At 44.9% G+C, this 21,651-nt stretch overlaps 1 protein-coding gene across 1 annotated transcript in view; it reads right to left on the bottom strand.

Annotated features, from left to right (window-relative positions):
- Positions 1-21,651, bottom strand: part of RHBDF1 (rhomboid 5 homolog 1) — a 608,603-nt gene that overhangs the window by 391,762 nt on the left and 195,190 nt on the right. The window contains exon 2 of the mRNA XM_069647898.1: positions 19,125-19,266. Within this exon, the coding sequence (XP_069503999.1) occupies positions 19,125-19,244 (120 nt within the window). The 5' untranslated portion in view covers positions 19,245-19,266. The remainder of the gene's footprint in view (positions 1-19,124; positions 19,267-21,651) is intronic.

The following is a 21,651-nucleotide window of genomic DNA, read 5'->3' as shown; positions in this document are numbered from 1 at the left end:
GAGGCCTTCGTCCAACAGCGTTTCGGTCTTTAGAGACTGAAACCTTGAGCCATTAATTTACTATTCGTTGACACTGGATTCGCTGTGCCCTGTGTGAAGGGAAGTGGGGGTGGAAAGAAGTACCCTGAAATTATTCCTGAATGTTTATGATAGTGGAATGTGAAGGTGACCACGTAGAACCATGCTCATTCTGTTTAAAATGATAGCTGTTGATTTGGAAGGGCACAAGGTGGTGCACTTTGCCATTTGGACAGCAGAGGGCAACCTAACACTGATCAATTGCATCAGGTTTGTTTGTTTATTTGTTATGAGCACCAGACCAGTAGGTAAAAGGGCCAACAGAATGAATATGCAAAGTTTACATAGTTACAGAATATACAGGATACCCAAGTGTTTTATATACATAGATGTTTTGTTCCTAATTGCATTCTTGGTGGAAATGTTAAAATTCAATTTTAATAATTAATGTTGGCTTGCATTTGTTTTTATGGATGTGTTATTCCTACACACCCCTCTTGGACGTCCATTTTCTCTATAACTGCATCTGCATGCATGCATATTAGGCAACACAACATCATTGACAGCAAAGAATCAAAACTCGTGAAGCAAGGCTTTGAATCTCATTTCCGGAAAAGGTGATGACACTTCTTTGAATTAAATAGGTATCATCACCCTGTTGCTCAGAATAAGTGCCTAAATCCATTTAGCTCTCCAGATGTTTTGGGCTAAAACCCCCATCGGCCCTGATCTGCACAACCAAGAGTGAGGGATCATAGTAGTTTTAGTCGAAAATATCTGAAGAGGCGCAGGTTGCAAGCCCCTGGCCTAAATGTTCCCTGTACTGCCCCTTAGATCCATGTCCATGCCATATGAAACACCTAAAGTACGGTACCTTTCCATGTCACTATGGCCGTCCCAGAGCAACTTGATGAACGGCCATTTGGATGCACTATTTTGCTGGATCTTTTAAGGTGGTGCGAGGTAAGGGTATGATGTTCTTTGCATTTCAGTGTAGTGGGGGTGTAGGGAGAAGTGAGGAAATGAAGGAGGGGTTTGCTGCCCCATAAAACAAATGCAGCAAAAATACTTGGAAACGACCACTGTGATGAAATGTGCCGAATCGTAAAAAGACGTGTTCCTCCCCTATGACCTGCGATTGACGAAGTTGAACATTCCCATGAATAGTGACACACCTTTTTCTGCTTGGAGTTCAAGCTGCTCAACGTCCACAAGGAAATAATTGCAATGTTGTGTGTGCATTCTGTTGCTACTCGGCCTTCTCCTTTCCATCGTAGAACATGATCCGATTCTCTGATGCCTTTTTTAAATACTGCAAATGATCTGGTGTTCAATTGGCGAGGCTACATTCCTGTAAACCTGGGGGAAAGTGAAAGCTTTTTATGAAGGTAACTATTTGCCGATTCCGTTAACCCTTTTGATGCTTACTTTCTTGCGTTTGTCAGCCCATCTCCCCGTGCTTTTTTAAAAAAATGTCTCTCCTTCCTTCTGAGTCTTTTCCCACTACACCCTGTCCATTTAAGTGAGCAGGGTCCCTGCAGTCAGATCTAGTTTCAGCTAGGTTTGTGCTTCTCATAGAGTTGTAAACACCGTGGGATCGAGGGGGAAGAGGGGAATTCTGGGGAGGGAAAGTGCCTATGAACCGTATAAGGTAAGGGAATAGATTGTTGCCCCACCAAAGGGGAAGAAGTATGCTTAGTGCCTACTTGAAGGAAGAAGTGTTTTCTGGCCAGGACAAAACCACAGTAAATAAAAAAGAAATGGGGCAAGAACTGCACGAGGACGCCGGCTGCCTTATTGTGGCAGGTTAAAGCTTTTTTTGGTATAGTGCATACTGCAAACAAAATCCCCACAACACACTTAAAAATAAACCATATCAATTCCCCCAAACACTGATTGTTCCAATATAACACCAGATTTAAAAAGTACCTCTATGCAAATCTAGCATAGCATTGTGCTTGCTTTGGATGCTGGAAATGATAGGCATACATTAAAATACAACATGGCCTGCCAGTTACTCACATTTTAAATGTGTAGGCACACATTTGCGTCAGCCCCATAAAGAACGGGCCCAGCTCAACGAGCGTGCGCGCTAAAGTGGCGCGAGTAGTGAGCCCCTGCTCTACGATTAACTATATCTTACATGTGATATGAACAGGTGAGACAGGAAGCCTTCACAGCCCCCGAAAGTGGCACAGGACATGTTTTTGATCACTGCACCCTCTGGCAATGCATCATCGATAAGGTCAAAACACACCTTGAACCCCAATTACTCATACCTACAAATGATGTCCCATTGAATGGCGTACCTCTAATAGTCCATTTACTACAGGACCAAACAGGACCATAGCATTTCAAATCAGATGAAAGACATACAGTATCTCTGAGTCCATGTGTCGGGGGTCAAGCACAGCTGGACAACTGTCATTTGCAGCGAGATGAGAATGTCGTCTTGTAGTTAGATTCAGCACTAGTTTACCAGCCATGCCAATGCAGAGAGGGCATCACCATACCTGACAACATGCTAGTCATGGCTATTGTAAGGAACATTAATTTCCATATGACTATTTTTGGCGGAGAAACATTTGATCACAAGTCAAGCCTCACCGTTTGCCTGCAGGACAACGGAAGCGGCTGCTCTAATCCGAGTTCGCCTGCAAGTTTCATGCTCAATAGAAAACAGCTTTAATTCCACGCATCACTCGAACCCTCCAGCCAAGCGGGGCCCTCCCAGTTGTGAAATGTGGAAATGTCATTCGTGGATCTATAGGAAGGCTTGGGTGGTGGCTTCTAAGCATAATAGAGTGACATTCTCAAAGATTACAGCACATGCTTTCCTCTGAGCATCCAGACCACCTAGAACCTCTGCATGCAGCCTTCCTCTCTTACTGCTCCTTCTATGGCACCTTTTACACCCTGACCAGCACCTCATTCCCAGGGAGACGGAGAGAAAGCGCGAGAAGCAGAAAGGACACAATAGAGAAAGAGACACAGACAGGACACAGAGTAGGTGGGAAGACAGGTGAAGGGATATAGAGGGTGAGATACAGACGTGCCTGAGAGACTGACTAAGAGCAGGGCAGAGACTGCGACTGAGATGAGAGATCAGGATAAAGACTGGGGACTAGGATTACGGGCAAGAGACCAATGATGAAGGATGAGAAGGCAAGAGACTAATGATGAAGGATGAGAACGGGGCACTAGGATGAGGAAGAGAAACTATGATGAAGAGGCGCACAAGGGACGAGAATGAGGGACTAAGATGTGATGGTGGATAAGGACTAGGATGATGACGAGGACGAGGGATTAAGATGAGTACGAGTATGAGGCACAGGGGACTAGGAAGAGGCACTAGAATGAAGAAGAGGAACTAGGAAGAGGGACTAAGATGAGGAGCTAGAATAATGAAGAGGAGCAAGGAAGAGGCGAAAACGCTAGAATAATCAAGAGGCAATATGATGAGGAAGAGCTCCTTGTGGTGAACCAGAAGGAGTTGGACTAAGATGTGACATGTTCAAGGGTCTTTATTTAAATAATTAAAAAGTGCCTGTCTAGCCCTACCGCTATGAGGGAAATTCCCTACCAAACAAACTAAAACTAAAACTAATGGTACTTGTCAAATGTCCAAAGGAAATAGTCCTTAGTCCAAACCCTACGTACTACTTAGAAAAACACAACAAAAGTATACACCAGACCAGCATCTGCTATCCTTGGGTTTTGCTCAGTCCAACTACTGGGATCTCTTTCCAAAAGAAGGTTTTAAAAGTTCTTCAATTTCTCACAATGCAATATTCCAGCCTCTCTGCAGGCTTTGAATGGTGAACATTAAATCTTTATTCACATTTCCGCCTTAATGCGAGGCCACCTGGTGTTTGAAAATGTTCATTTCTTTGGCTTGAGCACATTAACCATCCAGGTGCTCTCTGTTCCCAGTCTTGCTTTATATGTTTTGTATTTCCAGGGCTCCCCAAAGCCCTTTTGTACTCAAATAGGCATGCTTTAGCAAGGCCTCTGCTGGGCGTCTGCCCGTTCGAGTTTTCCTATCTGCCTTAACCTGTTTTACTTCCCCAACCTGGCATACAGCTGTTCGCCCCTCCCAGTGACATTACCTCTTCGGGACAATTTGCTTCCCAGGCTCGGCAGCTGATGCACTTATGTGGAGATCAGGGATCTCTCCGCTGCAGACTGGTCTAGGCATCTGTTAACGGGCCCCAGGCCAACCACGGCCTCTGTGTAGTCGCGCCACCAAGCGAGGCGGCCTCTTCACCGTGTCTGTGTCCCTTTCAACTGTGGCTTCGTTGCCAGCCTTCTGGAGTCTTGCTAGCATTCATCTCGCTTCCCACACTACCGCCTGCTCTGCGGTCTAGCGTGGCTCTGCCCCTCCAGGACATCCTCCCATCAGTGTCTCGCCTCTGCATAGGATTCTCTCTCCTCCATTCCAAGTTCCTTGTTTTATATGCATCATCACAAAAAGGGGTGTGTCGTGCCCATGACTGGAGTTCAGGCGACATCCAGCATTACCTAAAGACAAAGAGATTGAAAATTTGCTACTATTTGGAAAATCGAAAACCTAAGTAACAGTCTTTCCGATTCCCATGTAGGCAGTCAATGTATTTTTGACATGGATTTCTTACAGGAATGTGAGTCCTTGGCCCCAAGAGGAGAGTCACTCCCAGTGAGGTCCCACCTTACCAGACTCCTAGGCAGGGTCTTGCTTAGTGGGCTCACCTCCCTAGCCTCAAAGGGGGTGGCTGCCCTCTGGGGAGAAGGGACGAATAGTTCAGATTCTTCAATGGGCCTGGTACAAGTAACCAGGATGAGTAAGAGGGACTATGACAAGGAAGAGGGCTGGAAGGGAGGGACTAGCAAGGGCATCAATGATTAGGAAGAGGGACAGTGAGGGGGGACTAAGATGAGGAAGAGGGACAGAAAGGAGGAAAGGGGGCTAGAAAGAAGGAATAGGATGAGGGCAAAGGACAAATGTTGAGTAAGGAAGAAAAGAGAGGGACTATGAGTAACTACTAGGTGGAGGCACAGGGACTAGGGGGAATGAGGTGGACTAGGAGCAAGAACTACGAACAAGAACTAGGAAAAGCAAGGCAGTCTCAGGTAAGCAATGGAGATAAAGTCTAGGATGAGGGATGAGAAAGACTACGACAAGGAAAAGGAATTAGGACAACGCAAATGCACTATAACAAAGAAGAGTGACTCGACAAGGAACAGGGACTAGGACGTGAAAAAGGAAAGGGACTAGGAAACCGAAGAGGGACTGGAATGAGGCACTCGGAAGAGGGACTAGGATTAGGAACAAGGATGAGAAAGAAATGAGGAGGAGGAAGAAGAGGAAGAGGAAAAAGGTACTAAGAAGAGCAAAAGGATACCGAGAAGTGTCGAGGATGTAGAAGAGGAAGAGGCACTAGCAATGTGGCACAGAATTAATGAATTACAGGGCGCTGCAGTTGTCTTTTCTTTACTCACAGCGTGTGCTGAGACCTTCAACACAGCATGGTAAGTGGAATCAGACTGTGATGGTGCCAACACATGCCCCTAACATTGCCAGTTTCCATGCCAACCAAATATTCTGCTTCTTGACATTTTCTTTCTCTCTCCTCTCAGTAGCAGCATTTTGGATAGAAGGTGGCACTAAAGTGCCACTATATGTGCCAAAACCAAAAATATATTTTGTGTAATTACATCCTTCGGTGCAAGCATATGAACAGCATGGGACCTGCCACAGGAATCTAGACTCAGCTGCACATTTACACAGTGCAAGCGCGAGCAGCAATGGTGTCCTGTGCGGAATCTAGACTCGGCTGCACATTTACACAGTGCAAGCGCGAGCAGCAATGGTGTCCTGTGCGGAATCTAGACTCGGCTGCACATTTACACAGTGCAAGCGCGAGCAGCAATGGTGTCCTGTGCGGAATCTAGACTCGGCTGCACATTTACACAGTGCAAGCGCGAGCAGCAATGGTGTCCTGTGCGGAATCTAGACTCAGTTGCACATTTACACAGTGCAAGCGCGAGCAGCAATGGTGTCCTGTGCGGAATCTAGACTCAGCTGCACATTTACACAGTGCAAGCGCGAGCAGCAATGGTGTCCTGTGCGGAATCTAGACTCGGCTGCACATTTACACAGTGCAAGCGCGAGCAGCAATGGTGTCCTGTGCGGAATCTAGACTCGGCTGCACATTTACACAGTGCAAGCGCGAGCAGCAATGGTGTCCTGTGCGGAATCTAGACTCGGCTGCACATTTACACAGTGCAAGCGCGAGCAGCAATGGTGTCCTGTGCGGAATCTAGACTCAGCTGCACATTTACACAGTGCAAGCGCGAGCAGCAATGGTGTCCTGTGCGGAATCTAGACTCAGCTGCACATTTACACAGTGCAAGCGCGAGCAGCAATGGTGTCCTGTGCGGAATCTAGACTCAGCTGCACATTTACACAGTGCAAGCGCGAGCAGCAATGGTGTCCTGTGCGGAATCTCGTATAATGATCTTTTTCCTTCTTTAGGAGCTCCTGAAGAGGGTTAAAGCAAAGAACGCATGCTTGGAATTGACACCCATGAGACTAGTACCAGGAAGAACGTGGAATCGATTCAAAGTGTAAAAGTGTCGTCAATCTCAAAGTGTTGGCCAGCTAGAACACTCAATTTCAAAAAGCATATAACTCCGAAAACACTGGAGACGGGGGAATGTATTTCCTTGTCAGGGGATGGATAAGGGACTACATTACGAGGAGAATAATATGAATTTAAATAGAACTTTTTTTCATGCGAGCACAAAAGGCTTCAAAGCTTCCACTATCTCATACTCAGTGTCAATGCAAATATAGTTGGATAGTTCTGGTCTAATCCTTATGATCCTCTTCCTCCTCATTCCAGTAGCCTGCATCTCATGCTCAATTTGGACAGCTCAACGAGGACTCCAGGATAATGTTGACGAAAGTATCATTCATGTAATGGCTGTCCAGAGTCTTAAAAAATGGGCTTCCTAATGACACAAGGAAGATTATGGATACAGACCCCTGATAGTGAGGCCCTCAGCTACCTGTGTTTCTCCTTAAGAACCAGCAGTGTTTTCCCTTAAGGACAGCTGTCCAGAGGAGAGGATACAGCAGCTAATTTAGTTGGTTTTGGGGAAAGCGGTGCTCAAGAACTAACTTCTTGAAAGACACCAACATTAAAGTGAAAGCTGCACAGGGCCTCTGCAAGAAATGTGCTCAAGAACTAACTTTTTGAAAGACACCCACATTAAAGTGAAAGCTGCACAGGGCCTCTGCAAGAAATGTCCAGCTACGCCCACTAACAATGGTGTGGATCATGAATCATCGACCCCTACAGGTAGTGTGAACCTGATTTGGTCTGATGTTCTTCAGATAAGACAGCAACTGCAAATCCTTTGGAACTACCAAGTCATTCTCAATCCCATTGAGCTAAGCCTTACTAGAAGTAGAGGGTGAATGACCACTATCCCTGTGGTGGAATAGGGTGATGTTGGCTAAGAAAATTCAGTAGAATAGTCACTGGATCATTATAAAGGCCAACTCCCTAGCCCTGTTGTCCACATAATGATTTTCCCCATGTCCAAAAGCCTGGACCCTACGATGGGCCTCATACTTCTCCAAGTGAGTAAGAACCCTAAGAAGTGGCTTACTCAAGCACTCCACTGTGGTCAGGATAGATTTCTGGAAAGGTCACGTGCACTAATCAATATTTGATACAAGTTTGAATGTGAGGTATCATCCCCCGACAAGCCAGTTGTGGAAACTATGAGCGACTCTGTTCCGGATACTGTCTGCCCGCTGAACTTGCATCATAGCTGACAAGAGGAGGTGGATCCTTAGAATGACGAAGGTCAGAACTGCTGATGCATCAATGAAAAGGTCTGGTAGTGGCACTGAGGGAATGCTATTAAGGGACCAGTTCATCAATGAACTTGCCAAATATTTGAATGTCTACACATCCCTAGATAGGACGCACAGGCTTCATCTACAGTGTGATGTACAGGTGCAAGATCTTAAGAACACCGGTAGAGAGTTGTGGACATTTCTGCTACCATAAAAGATAGTTCATTGGTCACCTCTCAATGCGCGGACTAGGTGGCTAGGGTAGCTCAACGTTATGCCTCATAAGGAGAGCAGCAGACACAAGAAGAGAGAAAATCCTAGCACAGTTCCGATAAGATAGTTATTTTTTTCATTTTTCAATGAAACATTGGAAGAACAAGGCAACTTTTTCTTGGCATGAAATGACAACTGAGCCATAGATGCTAAAGGCATGATCAGAGGCTGCGGGTAAACTTTCACAGGACCTTCATTCAGTCCATGAGACTGTATTATGTCCACTGCATTGAAAGGAGCATAGTCTGTTTGTTCAGCAGGAGTCCAAGCCAGCAGCAGAGATTGCAAGCTCCATTTTCCAGGTTTAAAAAATAAAAACATGCCCGAGGGTTGACGAGTGGCTTATCAACTTTTCAAAATGAAAGGACCCTCCAACTCATGGGTACCCTCAATTCTCAGGATGGAGCATTAAGGATTACTTTTCAGCCGCTATCTTCCAAACCTTAAAGATCCTGTTTAACCCCGGCCTTAGCATCTGTGCACAGGTTGGTGCTGTGGTTAATACTCAGTCTTTTAAGTCAGAAATGTATATAGTCTACGGACTGAGAATTATTGACCTCAGCCTTCACGTCTTCACGTTTTTGCTAAGAAACTATTATTTGCATGGCTGCCTGTGTGTTTAATGTGAAACATTCAGCTGTGGGAAAATGCTGCTGTTCGAATGCGCTCTTACATCTCACACATGTAGCACACCATCCCTACTCTGGATACTCTACCTTGGGTAATGGTTGTTTTATGCATGAAATACAGGGTGGCTATGATGGCCTCCACTGCAGTGAAAGTGGTAACGTTATTGGCTATCATATGTGCTGTGTGCACCAAATATGCACAATCAGAAATATTCCACACTGTGCTTCATGGTGGCAAGAGTGCTTCACCCAATGCAGGGAGGCCAGGTCTTCTAGTGTGACACTGCAGAGGTTGGGAATGCTACCTCCCACGGGTACATCCATCCCACCCACGCCCTAATAAGCAAACCAGTGCCAACGCTGTGCAAGTTCTAGACCCTTTTATAAACCTAATTTTCCATTCCATTTTCCCCATTGATGGTGACATTTCGATATTTGTCACTATAGTTTTTCAGCACCGTGTGCATAGTATCACCATTCCATTTGCAGTGTGGTGCAGTGCATTTGCTTTGATTGTCAAACTTGAAATCTATAATACCTGAAATTCTAGCAGGTGGTGCGAGTGTGGCTGTGCAGGCGCTGCTATGGTGCTTCAGGAAGCTCCCAAGAATGATGGTTGCCTTTCCCTGAGTGAACTGGTCTTATTTGTTTCATTAATGGCATTCAGCACTGCCAGCGGCAGCAATGGCATATGTGACCTGTACAAAACACCTTTGACATTGACATAAACGCCCAGTGTTTTATCAGACTTCAACCCAATCAAACCATTGAATGTCAAGCAGCATCAGCACATGGACTTTTTTGTAAACTTTGTTATTACTGATAAACATCCAAAAGCTGCCCTCAGAACACTGAACAAAGTAAAGAAGAGCAGTGCTCAACTTTCCCTCAGGAACAAGCGGAGGAAACTGAGGAGAATAGTATATTCCCGGTTCAAGAATCGGGTTTGCCAATTCGGGGGTCTGGAGCGAAGGAGGGATATTCCAGCGTTTACAAGGGCTGGCCTTTTGTATATGCTGCGGAGACTCGAACGAAGACCTACATCTGTGGCTGGGGAATTTGAGGCACGAAATGGCAGAGCCATTTTTGGCTGCAGGAGAGTCAGGGTAACACTGGATGCAGGCAGGTCAGTCCAGGGTCAGATCATGGAGGGGACCATAAGTGGGAGGGAGATGGTTATCGTGTAACAGGTCTTTGAATCACAACGTATGCAGAGCCTTCATGGCTTCGCAGTGAAAGCAGCCGTATTCAATTGATTTTTTTTTAAAACAAATTCTCAGCAATTAATTTGTCAAAAGACTATGATGAAACTCTTTAAAAAAAAAACACATATAAAGCCATGCATCTCCCCCCTTCCCCCCCGAAGACATACATGCATGGAAAGTCTTTTTTTCTTTTTTAGAGCAACAGGTGAGTAAATAAGGGAGCAGGATGGGAGTCTTATGTTAAGGGGGACGGGAGGGTAGAGTAAGGGGAACGGGAGAGTAGAGTAAGGGGGACGGGAGGGTAGAGTAAGGGGACTACTTCTGAGTGGCATTGAGCAGAGAGCAGCATTAAGAGTAAAGTTGGCAACAGGGATTTCCCACTATGATAGACAGCAAAGTAATAATAAAAAAAGTAAAAGTAGAACTGGCATAGAAAAAGAAGCTAGGAAAAAGAAGCATGATTTGGTGCATTGAAAAAAATGCGAGAAACAAAGTACTCAAAGAGGCTACAAAATTCATCAACCAAATAATTTACCAAATAAATAACCATCATAAAAGTATTTGAAAATAAAATTAATCAAATGACTCTTAAAGAAACCAATGTAGTAAATTCGTCAAAGAAAAATCATTATGCTTGTAGGTCGCCATGACAACATAGAGCAGAAAGTAGCACTGACTGCCTTTCTTTCCTTAATTCCCAAGCTACATGTGGAAGTCCCTGCAAGCAGGCGAGAGGCTTGGGGGTTAAATGCGGCAGCGAGTTCCTCTTAAACCGCATCGCTTGGCTTCTCTGGCGGGAAGCCATGCTTTGATAGCGGATATGTTAGTGATCCGATAGCACTAACACTGACACATTCTTCACTCACATCAACGCTCATGAGGGAGCAGGGCCGCCACGCTGCTCAGCAGTCAATGCCGCCTCGAGTACAGTGGCATCAAAGTCATCGCCAGGTTTCATTACACTCCATTATGAACTGAGAAAGAAGCTGCAGTACAGGCACAGCAGTGGATCGCCACCACAGCATAATGTGCTCAGCAGCGGTGTCGCTAGGTCTGGAAAAGATCTGGGGCTACACTAATGTCGGGACTGTTGAGACTCGGGGCTAGCTAGTCTTTTCTGTACAGGGCTACAACCAAAAGATCCAGGGCTATAGCCCTCTCAGCCCCCCCACCCCCAGCAACGCCTCTGGTGCCCAGAGAAGAGAGGGTGATCCCTGAGTCTCTGCCCACAGAATTCCAAGCCATACGGGTTAATGAAAACAGAAATCTCTCCTTACACGGTATGTTACGTTATTCTACTGGGGTTTATACTGCACACTGATGCCACTTACGTGGTCTCCTGGGGCTCTGGCAGATCTGAAAGAGAGCAGGTGTGGCTGAGGTTAGTGGAGAAGAGAAGGAAATTACACGATTTTCGGCTGAGTAGCTGTGTGCTGCTCAGAAGTCCCCAGCCGGGTACTGTGTGCCGGTGTGTTTGTAGATGGCATATGTCGAGGGTATAGAGGTATGTGTGTCCAAATGGCAGCCTTGTGTGCCCTTGTTGTTCAGGGTACATTGGTCAGGCAAATGAAGAGTCACTCAAAATGTTTTTATTTCAGAGGATATCAATAAAAAGCACATGGTAAATGGATGCAACAAACATCAATAACATCATCATAATATATAGAATCAGAAACAAATTATCATAAAATCCCAAAACCAAACTTTATTAAAAACAAACATCAAAACTCCACTGCAACTTACCTTTCAAATACTTTGTACTAAAATAGTCATGTCTCACAAATAAATACAACAAACAAACTGTAATCCAAACTCGGGTGACACTAATCAAATGCTTTATTCTATTGAGTTTAAGTCCTTTCCTTCTCTTGAAACCATGTAAATAAATAGGGAAGAGATAAAAGATGGATGAATGCAGCTATGCGATATCTAACATCACATATCTTCTACCCTTGCACCTTTGTTCTCCTGATACAGGGTTCGAAATGCATGGGAGCTGGGAGCAATTTAGCTCCTGCTTGTAGTCAAGAAGAGCCCAAGGTCAACTGGTACCAAACAAACACACCTATGTAGATTTAACTCTGTGCGTCATAAATAATGGGCAAAGTGATATGATTGCATTTTATGTGGAAGTTAGATTTGTGGAACGTTATGTACCAGCTCCTGGTTCCCCAGTGGTAGCTCCTGGTCACTCGTTAATGTTGGATACCCAGGACCTGCTTTTACCTCCCGATTATCAAATCTTGATTTCGATCTCTGTAATATCTTCATAATAATCCATTCTATAAGAGCAGGTGGTGTCCTTAGTGGTACCTGGCCCAGGAGACCCCCATTGCCTGCTTGTGTTCTAAGCAGCAACAACACCAGACTGAAACATGCAAGTAAAGACGTATGATGTGTAGATGCTACACATGTTTAATAGTCTGCAGGGGCCGATACAAGGCAACTGAGATCTCGCAGTTTTAAAATTTCCAGAGAAGGACTCATCTTGTGCCCGGGCCGTGGGAGGCGGTTCGTATGTCTTATACATGTAGCCTTTTATTAGATCTGGCACCTGTAATTACGGCATTACCAGCTGGATGGGTTTTGGTCCCCCCAGGCACCAGGCTGGTCCCGGGTGATGTTAGCCTGGTCCTAAAAGTTATACTTCATGCCCGATCGGTGGTAGCGCATTCAAATCATATTGATGATTTATTTTAACTTTCTTCTGGTGGGCTTGATGTAGTTTGTATAAATTAAATCTGGCTGACCGACTCCTCGGCTCCCTTGTTTGAACAATTTTTACCCGACGGATTTAATATCCTGCATGTGGACAGAGCTGCGGCTCACCGGAGGGTGGGGTAGCCATTATTTTTAAAACTATGCTAAAAATTGGTTTGGTACCTTTTGCCCATGCTTTAGCTATGTGACATTATCTGCTTTACAATCGGTTCAGCTTTTTGTCTATCTCCCTTCGGGGTCATGCTCCCTTTTCTTACACCTATTTGTGGAATTAGGAGTAGTGGTCGTTCCTGTTATGCCACTTATTTGGACAGACCCATTTTTGGTCTTTTTCACAGTGGCCCGTTTGCTGCCTCCTGCTAAGCGTTCAATTCTTAGAAGAAGTTGGCTCAATGTTTACTTATCTCATTTTGCATCTAACGTCATAGCAAACTGCCCTATTGATAGTCCGGTTGATTTCTCTACTTTGTCTCTATCTTTGATGAATGTTGCTGATCACCTTGCACCGTGGATTCCGCAAGCCTGCTCTCTCGCTCTTTGAAATACCATTTGCTGATTAAAACTGCCAAACAGTCGTTTTTTTACGAGTAGTATTGAAGCTGCACTGAATCAGTCCACGGAGCTCTTCTCGATTGTAAAATCTTTTTCCTCTACGGCACACTTTCTTCTTACGGCGCGGTCATCTCACTCTCATGCAATGCATTGGTAGAGTTCTTTCATTTAAAATCACTAAAACTCACGAAGATATTGAACCTTCACATTCTGTGGCGCCAGCTGTTGACATCAGCTTACCTTCCACTGTAAGCTGGGATATCTTTCCGGTGTTCACAGAGGAGATGGTATTGACTGCCATCTCGCGTATTAAAAAGGCAGCACCATCCGATCCAGTCCCTCCATCACTTTTGCAGGATCTATTGCCTATGATTATCAGTTTGGTGACCCAGGCTGTTCATCTTTCCTGCAGTCACGGGTTCATCCCGCCCGAGTTAAAACAAGCCATTGTGGTCTCTCTACTCAAGAAACCTTCCTTGGATGCCTCTATCCGGTCTAATTTTCGTCCAATTTCTTTATTTCCATTTTTTATGATCCCTCCTCTGTTGGTGTGAAAATTCATTTCCAGCGTCTGTCAGCTCTGCAGCCCTGGTCTCTCTCCTTCGAGCTTTTCGCTCACTATTATTCAGAGCTGATGTCCAGCTTTCCAACATGCCCGCTTTACCCAAGTTATATGTTCTACTGCAGCAAACTTCTATGCGACTCAACTCCTTGCATTTCTGCGTATATACATTTACTACTCATCTGGTTACTTTTCTTCTGCATATATATGGTTTCTTCCCACTTTTATCTATGCTTACTCTTGTTTCTTCTGTTACATCTTCATTCCTTAAGTATCCTTATATCGTTTCAGTGCATCATTGTGTCTTCTCTTTATGACATCACTTTGCACGTGTCAGATTTCCTTTACACTTGTACGATATTCAGTGGTGTCTGGAAATCTCCTGCTACCACTTTAGTTCGAGGGTACATTCGGTACGGTTTTGTCCGAGTTCATAACATCTCTCATACATCCGATGCAGTATTGGAATGATACCTGGTGTCATGCAGAGTGTCTTTGTTCTTCATCCAGAATGTCGCAGCTGAGGGGGCTCTATCAATGATGTACACATCTACTCCTCTACACATGTGCTGTGAAATATGTCAGTGGTGCAAAATACGGGCACAACCTTACTCCTAGCCTACATCAATTCCCATGCTGTCCCAACCACTGGACTAGACTCTGCCAAATCCTCCCACTTTGCAAACGTATCACTTCCTTTCGCAATCACACCGCAAACTTTCATCGACCCTCCAATCTTTGCTTTACTTTCCCCCTCAAATCTCTTATTCGTGACACTCTCACAGCCCTCTTTCCCTCACCAACCCTCCTCCAGTCCACAGCTTCTCCCCTACTTCTCCTATTGAATTAGCAACCTTCCTTCGCAGTGTCAATCCATCTTGCACTCCTATCGAGCCTTTTGCTCATAATATGGTCAAGGACTTAGTATCAATCACTTGCCCTTATCTCTCAGAGATCTTTAACCTCCGTTTCTCTGATGGACTCTTCCCTGCCCCCTTCAAACCTGCAACTATCTTACCTCTATTGAAGAAGCCCTCTGCTGACCCAAACGTCCCACCAAACTATTATCCAGTTTCTCTTCTTCCCCATTATTCATAAGTCCTTGTGGCGGTGGTCGTCAGGATCACCAAGTACCTTGAAGATAATAGCCTTGGAGGTTTACTTCAATCTGGTTTCCGTAGTAAACACTCCAGTGAGACTGCACTCCTGGATGTCTCCAACGTTCACTCTAATGCCCACTACTCCAAACTCTTTTATACTCATCCTTTTGGGCCTTTTTGCCGATTTTGACACACTCTACCACTCCTCTCTCCTCCTCACTCTCCAGGACCTTGGGTTTTGCAAATCTGCTTCTTCCTGTATGGCCTCGTATCTGGAAGATGCATCCTTTAAAATCTCTTGGAACTCCGAAACCACTGACCCTGCTACTCTCCATGTCGACGTCCCTTAAGGACCAGCCCTTGGACCTCTACTCTTCACCCTCTATACCTGTGCCCAATGAAGACTTATTTTACCCTTTGGCTTTCACCATCACTTTTTACTAATGACGCGCCAATGTGATTCTCCTTTCTCTGCTTCACTCCAGCCATTTAGAACAGATTGCGGCCTGTCCCGCTGAAATTCATCACTGGATGGCTTCCAATGATGCTTAATATAATTTTGTGTATTTAAATAGTACGTTTAGGTTAATGCTACTTTTGTAAGTCACCTGTTTTCTTATACATATGTTTTTTATGTCTGTTTTGTCCCTGGTATATGTCCCACTTTTTTACACCCCCATAAACTGGTTCACCACTTGTTCTCATCTTTGTGCCATTGTACAGGCACCCTTCGGGAAAATAACTCCACCAGATGTAAATGTGTTATTTACGTCATTTCTGATCGAAATTGAAATCCCGGCTCTTCACATAAATACAAAATACAATACATCACACTCGCAATCACAGGGCTAAGGGGCTGCCTCAGAGTGTGATAAGCATTGCAAGAAACCACCCTGCCATATGTCGCCATACCAGAGCTTGCTTACTCCTCTCCCAGTCCTCCAGTCTTCCCCTGGGCAGGTAGTATATGAGAGGTATGCGAAAGGGAGTAGAGGGCTAGATGATCTATATTAAGCTGCAGAGCTGTTGGATGAAGGAGGACAAGTGTGCACGCAAAAGGAAAGAAAACCCAGGAAGCAACTTGCTCGAAGCTCCGAGCATCAAGCACAAAACACCAAACTCAAAGCTCTATGGCCCCGCGCAACTCCTGGAAAGGCTAGAGGTGTAGCAAACACACTGCAAACATGGCGCAACAATATGCAATGAAACATGTAATCCAGCCAGCCACTTCTGACTCTAAATGAAAGAACTGTGGATAACTTAAAGTGTCCACATGGTCACATGTTATCCCTGCAGAATAAAAATCAGACGTACAGTTTAATAGTGGCTGGAGAAATGTGTTATTTCTGTGCACAATCAACCTCTTCCCCCATTTTTTCAAACAAAATATCATTTACCTTCACCCTGGAAACGGTAACAGAAGTTAACTCACCACAATTGTACCAACCATAACACACGTACCTGCATTTCTCCCAGTCCGTGGCCAAGGGATACTCAAGTAGGAATATGGTAAAGCACATGCAAGCAAAAAAATAAAACAAAACAATCTAAATTGGTACTGGGGAGTACAGGGTTAAGGCCTGTGTCCTGAATTGAGATACATTTTCAACAAGCATTGGCAAAGCCAATAGTTTTGACTTTTGTGTAGGCATATTCCAGGTAGGTACTGCCACAATTGTACTACCTTGCCATTAGACGGTGACTACTGAGAAATGGCAGTGTCTGGCAAATATCTATCTAACACCAAAACAAGAGCCCATACAGTTCACTTTGCAAATGCTTGTTTTTGACAAGTGTTCTGTGAAAAGAACAGCTACAAGGACACGTAATGCTTATAAATCATGTGACTGAAAGCACACTTGGTTAAGACATTTATAATATCAATAGCTGGTTTAAAGCTGCAATTAATCCATTACCTTTCAAAATACTTCTTAGAGATAACGTTGGCATCCATGTAAAAGCCGAGCGCTAGCGTCATGAGATGGGGGTCGGGGTCAGGGCAAGGGCGGGGTTTGGATGGAAACGGACAGGAAGTGGGATGGAAAGGGCTATAGGGACTAGCATGGGTAAAAAGCCAAACACACACAGGCTGCATGCCCCTCCCCACATCCCATCTCTCCGCCTCCACGTCCCATGCTTATAGGCAGCGCTTACAGGGCCACCTAATAAAAGGACTCTTGCTTACATAATCACTTCAGATCTCCATGTGATATTCACACATTCATGCTGACCGTCTAGTCTTCATTCCATGATGTTCAACTTTTTCACGTGTAGGCCATAGTTTCTTTATGCAGATAACTGCTGTGATGAGCAATGGCATTATTCCCTGTGGAGTGGGCGGTGGAGGCAGGGAGGCAGTTTAATCTCCAGTCTGCCAACTTGCAACCATCATCAGGTCTTTCCGTAGAGCCTTTGGCAGGAGGACTTTGTGCATCATTCAGCCAGCCCAGCAAAGACAGAAGGCAGGGCAGAGTGGCAGTGTCCATGGCATGCTACGGATGCCCCAATGGATAGATAGCCAATGCCACAGAAAGGCTCCCCTGAATCGCTCAACCGTAAAAAGGAGCTATAGGGGTGCCTTGTAGCTGCCCGAAGCAACTCAAAGGGCCAACAATAAATACAAAATAAGTTCCTAGGCGTTCACAACGTTCGGAGTTTGGATTTCCGTTTTAAAATACTACACATTTTACATAAAGTTAACAGAGCATCCCGAACAACCTCATCTAAATGACCAGAGCCAGGTTGGTCATGTAGCTACTTTCACCTCAGTTATGCCTAGCAATCAAGCAGCACTCCTAGACACGCTTACTGGATCCATGGACGTCATTTAGGACTCGCAACTGCAACTGTTGAGGTCTCCCTTTCTACCCCTAAAAAAAATGAAAACATTTTTACAAAAATGTTTTTTGGGGGGGGTATGGGCTGTGGCTAGCAGCATGTTGCTCTTTGTTTCTGAAGTGGCTGGTTTTCTGATAGCTATAGCCGGAAAGATAGCTCAGTGGGTTTAGTGCTGGCTGCTGCAATGTGTGTGTGATCTGCAGGTTGCATGTTCGACTCCCAGGAAGGTCAACTCAGCCTTTCATCCTGCTGAGGTTGATAAATAAGTACCAATACAGGTTGGGTGCTATTGTATGTATATTTGTTCTATATGAAGCGCTTAAGCGTAAGTGCTACATAATAAACACATCATTATCGTTTGGCCTTGCAAGTATGCTTCATTAACAGTGATTTGGTAATATGGGCCTATACGCACATATGCTAATGATACATATGGTGATCCACTCTTGTATGAAATGTATATCACTTTACAGTGATATCGTAACCATATTTTTCATAGTGTACTTAAGAACAATGCTATGTGTTGCCACTTCCTGTTTTGTCGAGGGGTGAAAAGTCGTGTTCCATCGCTTCCCGTGATGACACTTCGTTTGGGGTTAAAGAGGTCAAGGGTCGTGTGATGTCACTTCCGCCACCCCTGGCATTGTGGTGAAATGACGTCCCTGACTGAATCCTTATTGTATGCAAACTCAGCAAACCTTAAAGAGGTCCATCACATCAAGGCACCTCTAAAACCATAAGAGAACGCTTTCCATGTCTCCTGGAATTTCTAAACCTCACATAGGACATCTTTGCACAACAACCACTAAAGACAAAAACCTCTGAACAGAGCACAGCCGACAGCAAGACCAATAATTTGAAAGCACTATGGAACCCCAACGAACACTCCACAGCAGTGGACTAAACCTCAATTTCTTTCCACCTTACTCACCACACAAAAGCAAACCAGCCACTTGCATACAGCTTTTATTAAAATAAAAAAAGAGAAAAAAATCCCAACTTCAATCAACACAAACGTATGCCTCCATCTACAACTGACACCCAGCAAGCAGGAGGCCGCGCAAAGCACACGATTCCTCCTACACTTCACACCTAGAAGGCGTATGGGGTACTTCCAATCTGCATGCAACCTCAACACAGTACTGCAATCGCACCTTTCCCTCTCCTTCCAACTAACCAACGCCACTCACTTTCTTCTGGGACCACCAAAGCATAGTGCCTGGAGAACATGCAAATGGAATAGCATAATATAGCATTACATAACAATAACCCACAACAAATGACTGCTCCAAACACATTTAAGAAAATGGGGACCGCGCATATTTTTAAAGAGAGGGCATGAAAAAACTAACAGGTTCAATGATTTGAAAGGAGTACCTGGACAAAGACAGGCTCCTCCGGGGGAGGAGGCGGCGGCACAACAACTGGGATATCCAGCTTCAGCCACGGAGGCTTCTTCCTCTGCAAGGACGTGCTGTCCCGCCGTACCTCAGACATCCTGCTTTCTTTCACTCAAATTCTGGTTCAAAAAGGATTAAAGAAATGATGATGTTGAAAATAACTATAATAATAGCAATTCAAACAATCGTAAGAACATCAATACAAATGAGAATAAGAACAGCATGAATAATAAGACTGTTGTATTTCCGGATGCAGGGGGTATGTGGAAAGCACGAATTCTTAGGACTGATGGTGGTCTTGATTGTGTAGATTAGTCATGTGTGTGGGATGTTCGGTTTCACTGGAGACAGCACTCGTGGCTGTCAGGGTGGCATTTTCTGGGTGGATCAGACCTGCTGTAATTTGGCTTGACTGTGGGTGGATTGCCATAAAGGCTCAGTTATTCGTATTGATAATTATGCTTCGAGTTTTGTGGTAATAATATTTGGTTATCAGTTTTAATATGGCAATAACACCGGATCCGGCGGGCTCGACCAGGTGGTAATGGCACAGGGCCCAAGTTATCGGAGGCCCTGCGGATTGGGTGTTACTGCCATTAGCCTCGAGTTTGCAATCCGGAAACCCGGGGTGCTGATGGCATTCTATTTTGCTTGAATGAACGGGGTGCCTATTGACTTAAGATAGCTGCCATGGTGACGGAAGGCGGGGCTTCATTCCATTTCCACGGCGGCCCAGGATAAAGGCTGGAACTGCAGCAGTGGTTCCTGCACCGCCAAAAGAATAAAGTGAGTGGGCTGTGGGGGGCGCAGGGGGCTTTGGGCAGGGAGGAAACGGTGACCGGAGGGGAAGGGAGGGGATGGTGGGGGTAAGCTGGCTCAGAATGCATGCTTGGATTGTGGGATCCAGCCAATGATCCGAGTAACCCGATTGGTTGGCTCCCCCACCCCAGGTGATAATGGAGTTAATCGTTCACCCAAATGTGGTTTCTGAGATAAACCCACTGATCACATTAAATGAGACAAATTCACAGTAAACAAACAGGTTTCAATTGGTTTCTAAAACGAAAAGGTTGACTGGTCGCTGTGAGAAAAAGCTGGGTGGAGTTCCAGAGCTGGGTCTCCAAAGGAGAAAAGAACAGCCTCCCATATTCTTCTTAATGTTAGGAATGGATAGGAAATATCTGAAGGAGGAGTTTAAGTTCCAAAGTGAAGTACAGTGCTGGACATTACTTCTGAAAATGGGCATCGCTGGTCAATAGATAGGGACAATGCACAGTGCCTTTAACTGAATGCCGAATGCATCAAGGAGGCAGTGAAGGATGCACAGCGCTGCAGTGTCACAACAGTACAAGAGTAAAGGAATCCAGTCCGAAGCACATTGCACTCTCTGAATGTATAGATTGCATAACTGGGGAAGGGCCAGATAGGTCCCCATTGGCATAATCTAACTTGAAATTGACCAATGTCCCAGCCAATGCATTTTAGCACCTCAGTCTGCATGCATCAAGAAACCACAAATCCTGCATGTTCCCTCTCTTTCCACTAAAGTAATCCACACTTTCTTTCAGATCTTCCAGAGAGTGCTTTGAGACCATGTAACAGGCAGGGGAGGGGGGGGGGTGCACAGCACAGCAAAGGCACAACAATATAAGAGTAACAGTATCCAGTCTGTTAGGCAAGATTGTATGTAGTAGCCCTGTGGGAGACAACCTCAGCCTTGCCCTCTTGGCAATAGGTAACCCAACATTAGGTGTTGGCCTGTACTACACAGGTCGGCAGAGTGACTGAGCAGCCAGGCCCATCTCAGGAGGGGCCAATGTGAACTGTACTGTTGTAACACAGGGGTTCACAAATACAAGTAGTCAAATAACACTTATACTCAAGGTATCTTATTAAAAGAATGTATTAATTTAACAGTCAGTTTTAGAATAAGCCTTCTTTAGAAAGGGCAATATGCAACAACAAAATACACTTCAAAAATACACTGCTTCTCTTTCAGTTAAGTAAGTAGATACCCTTTTGGGGTGTCACACACACTTCCTACACGGTGAGGTGACTTCAATAGCTAGGGTGCTGTGGACATTAATGTATCACTTGTACACTTAAATGCAATACTGAGATTGTGGAAAAAGGAAAAGGTTAGGGAAGAAAACAAAGGTCAATAAGTTTCTCTGAAAAGGTAAGTACTTTTCAAGCTCCCAATGAAGTATAGGTTAACCCTCTACCAGCTATACAAGTAACTTATGTATGACTTTTTGGAGGGACGGATGAACACAAAGTCAGAGGGCTAGAAGAGTCTACAGCGAGCCAGGACAGCCAATGTCAATTGAGCAGAGTCTAGGTGAGCCGAGGCACTTCTTGATAGCACATAAGTCTTGCACAATGTTATAGAGAGTTTTTGTTTGAAAAATAATCAATGTTGGGCCACAAGCTGGGAGGCTTGTGAAGAGCAAAGATGCAAGTAACTCTGCAAAAGGGCAGCCAATGCAAGTCTCCAGTGAGAG

This window comes from Ambystoma mexicanum, chromosome 2q (assembly GCF_040938575.1).
Source record: "Ambystoma mexicanum isolate Mex_15411 chromosome 2q, UKY_AmexF1_1, whole genome shotgun sequence".
NCBI classification, from domain to species: Eukaryota; Metazoa; Chordata; class Amphibia; order Caudata; family Ambystomatidae; genus Ambystoma; species Ambystoma mexicanum.
The sequence above is the reverse complement of the archived record's forward strand: the minus strand, read 5'-3'. Positions and strand labels throughout refer to the sequence as shown.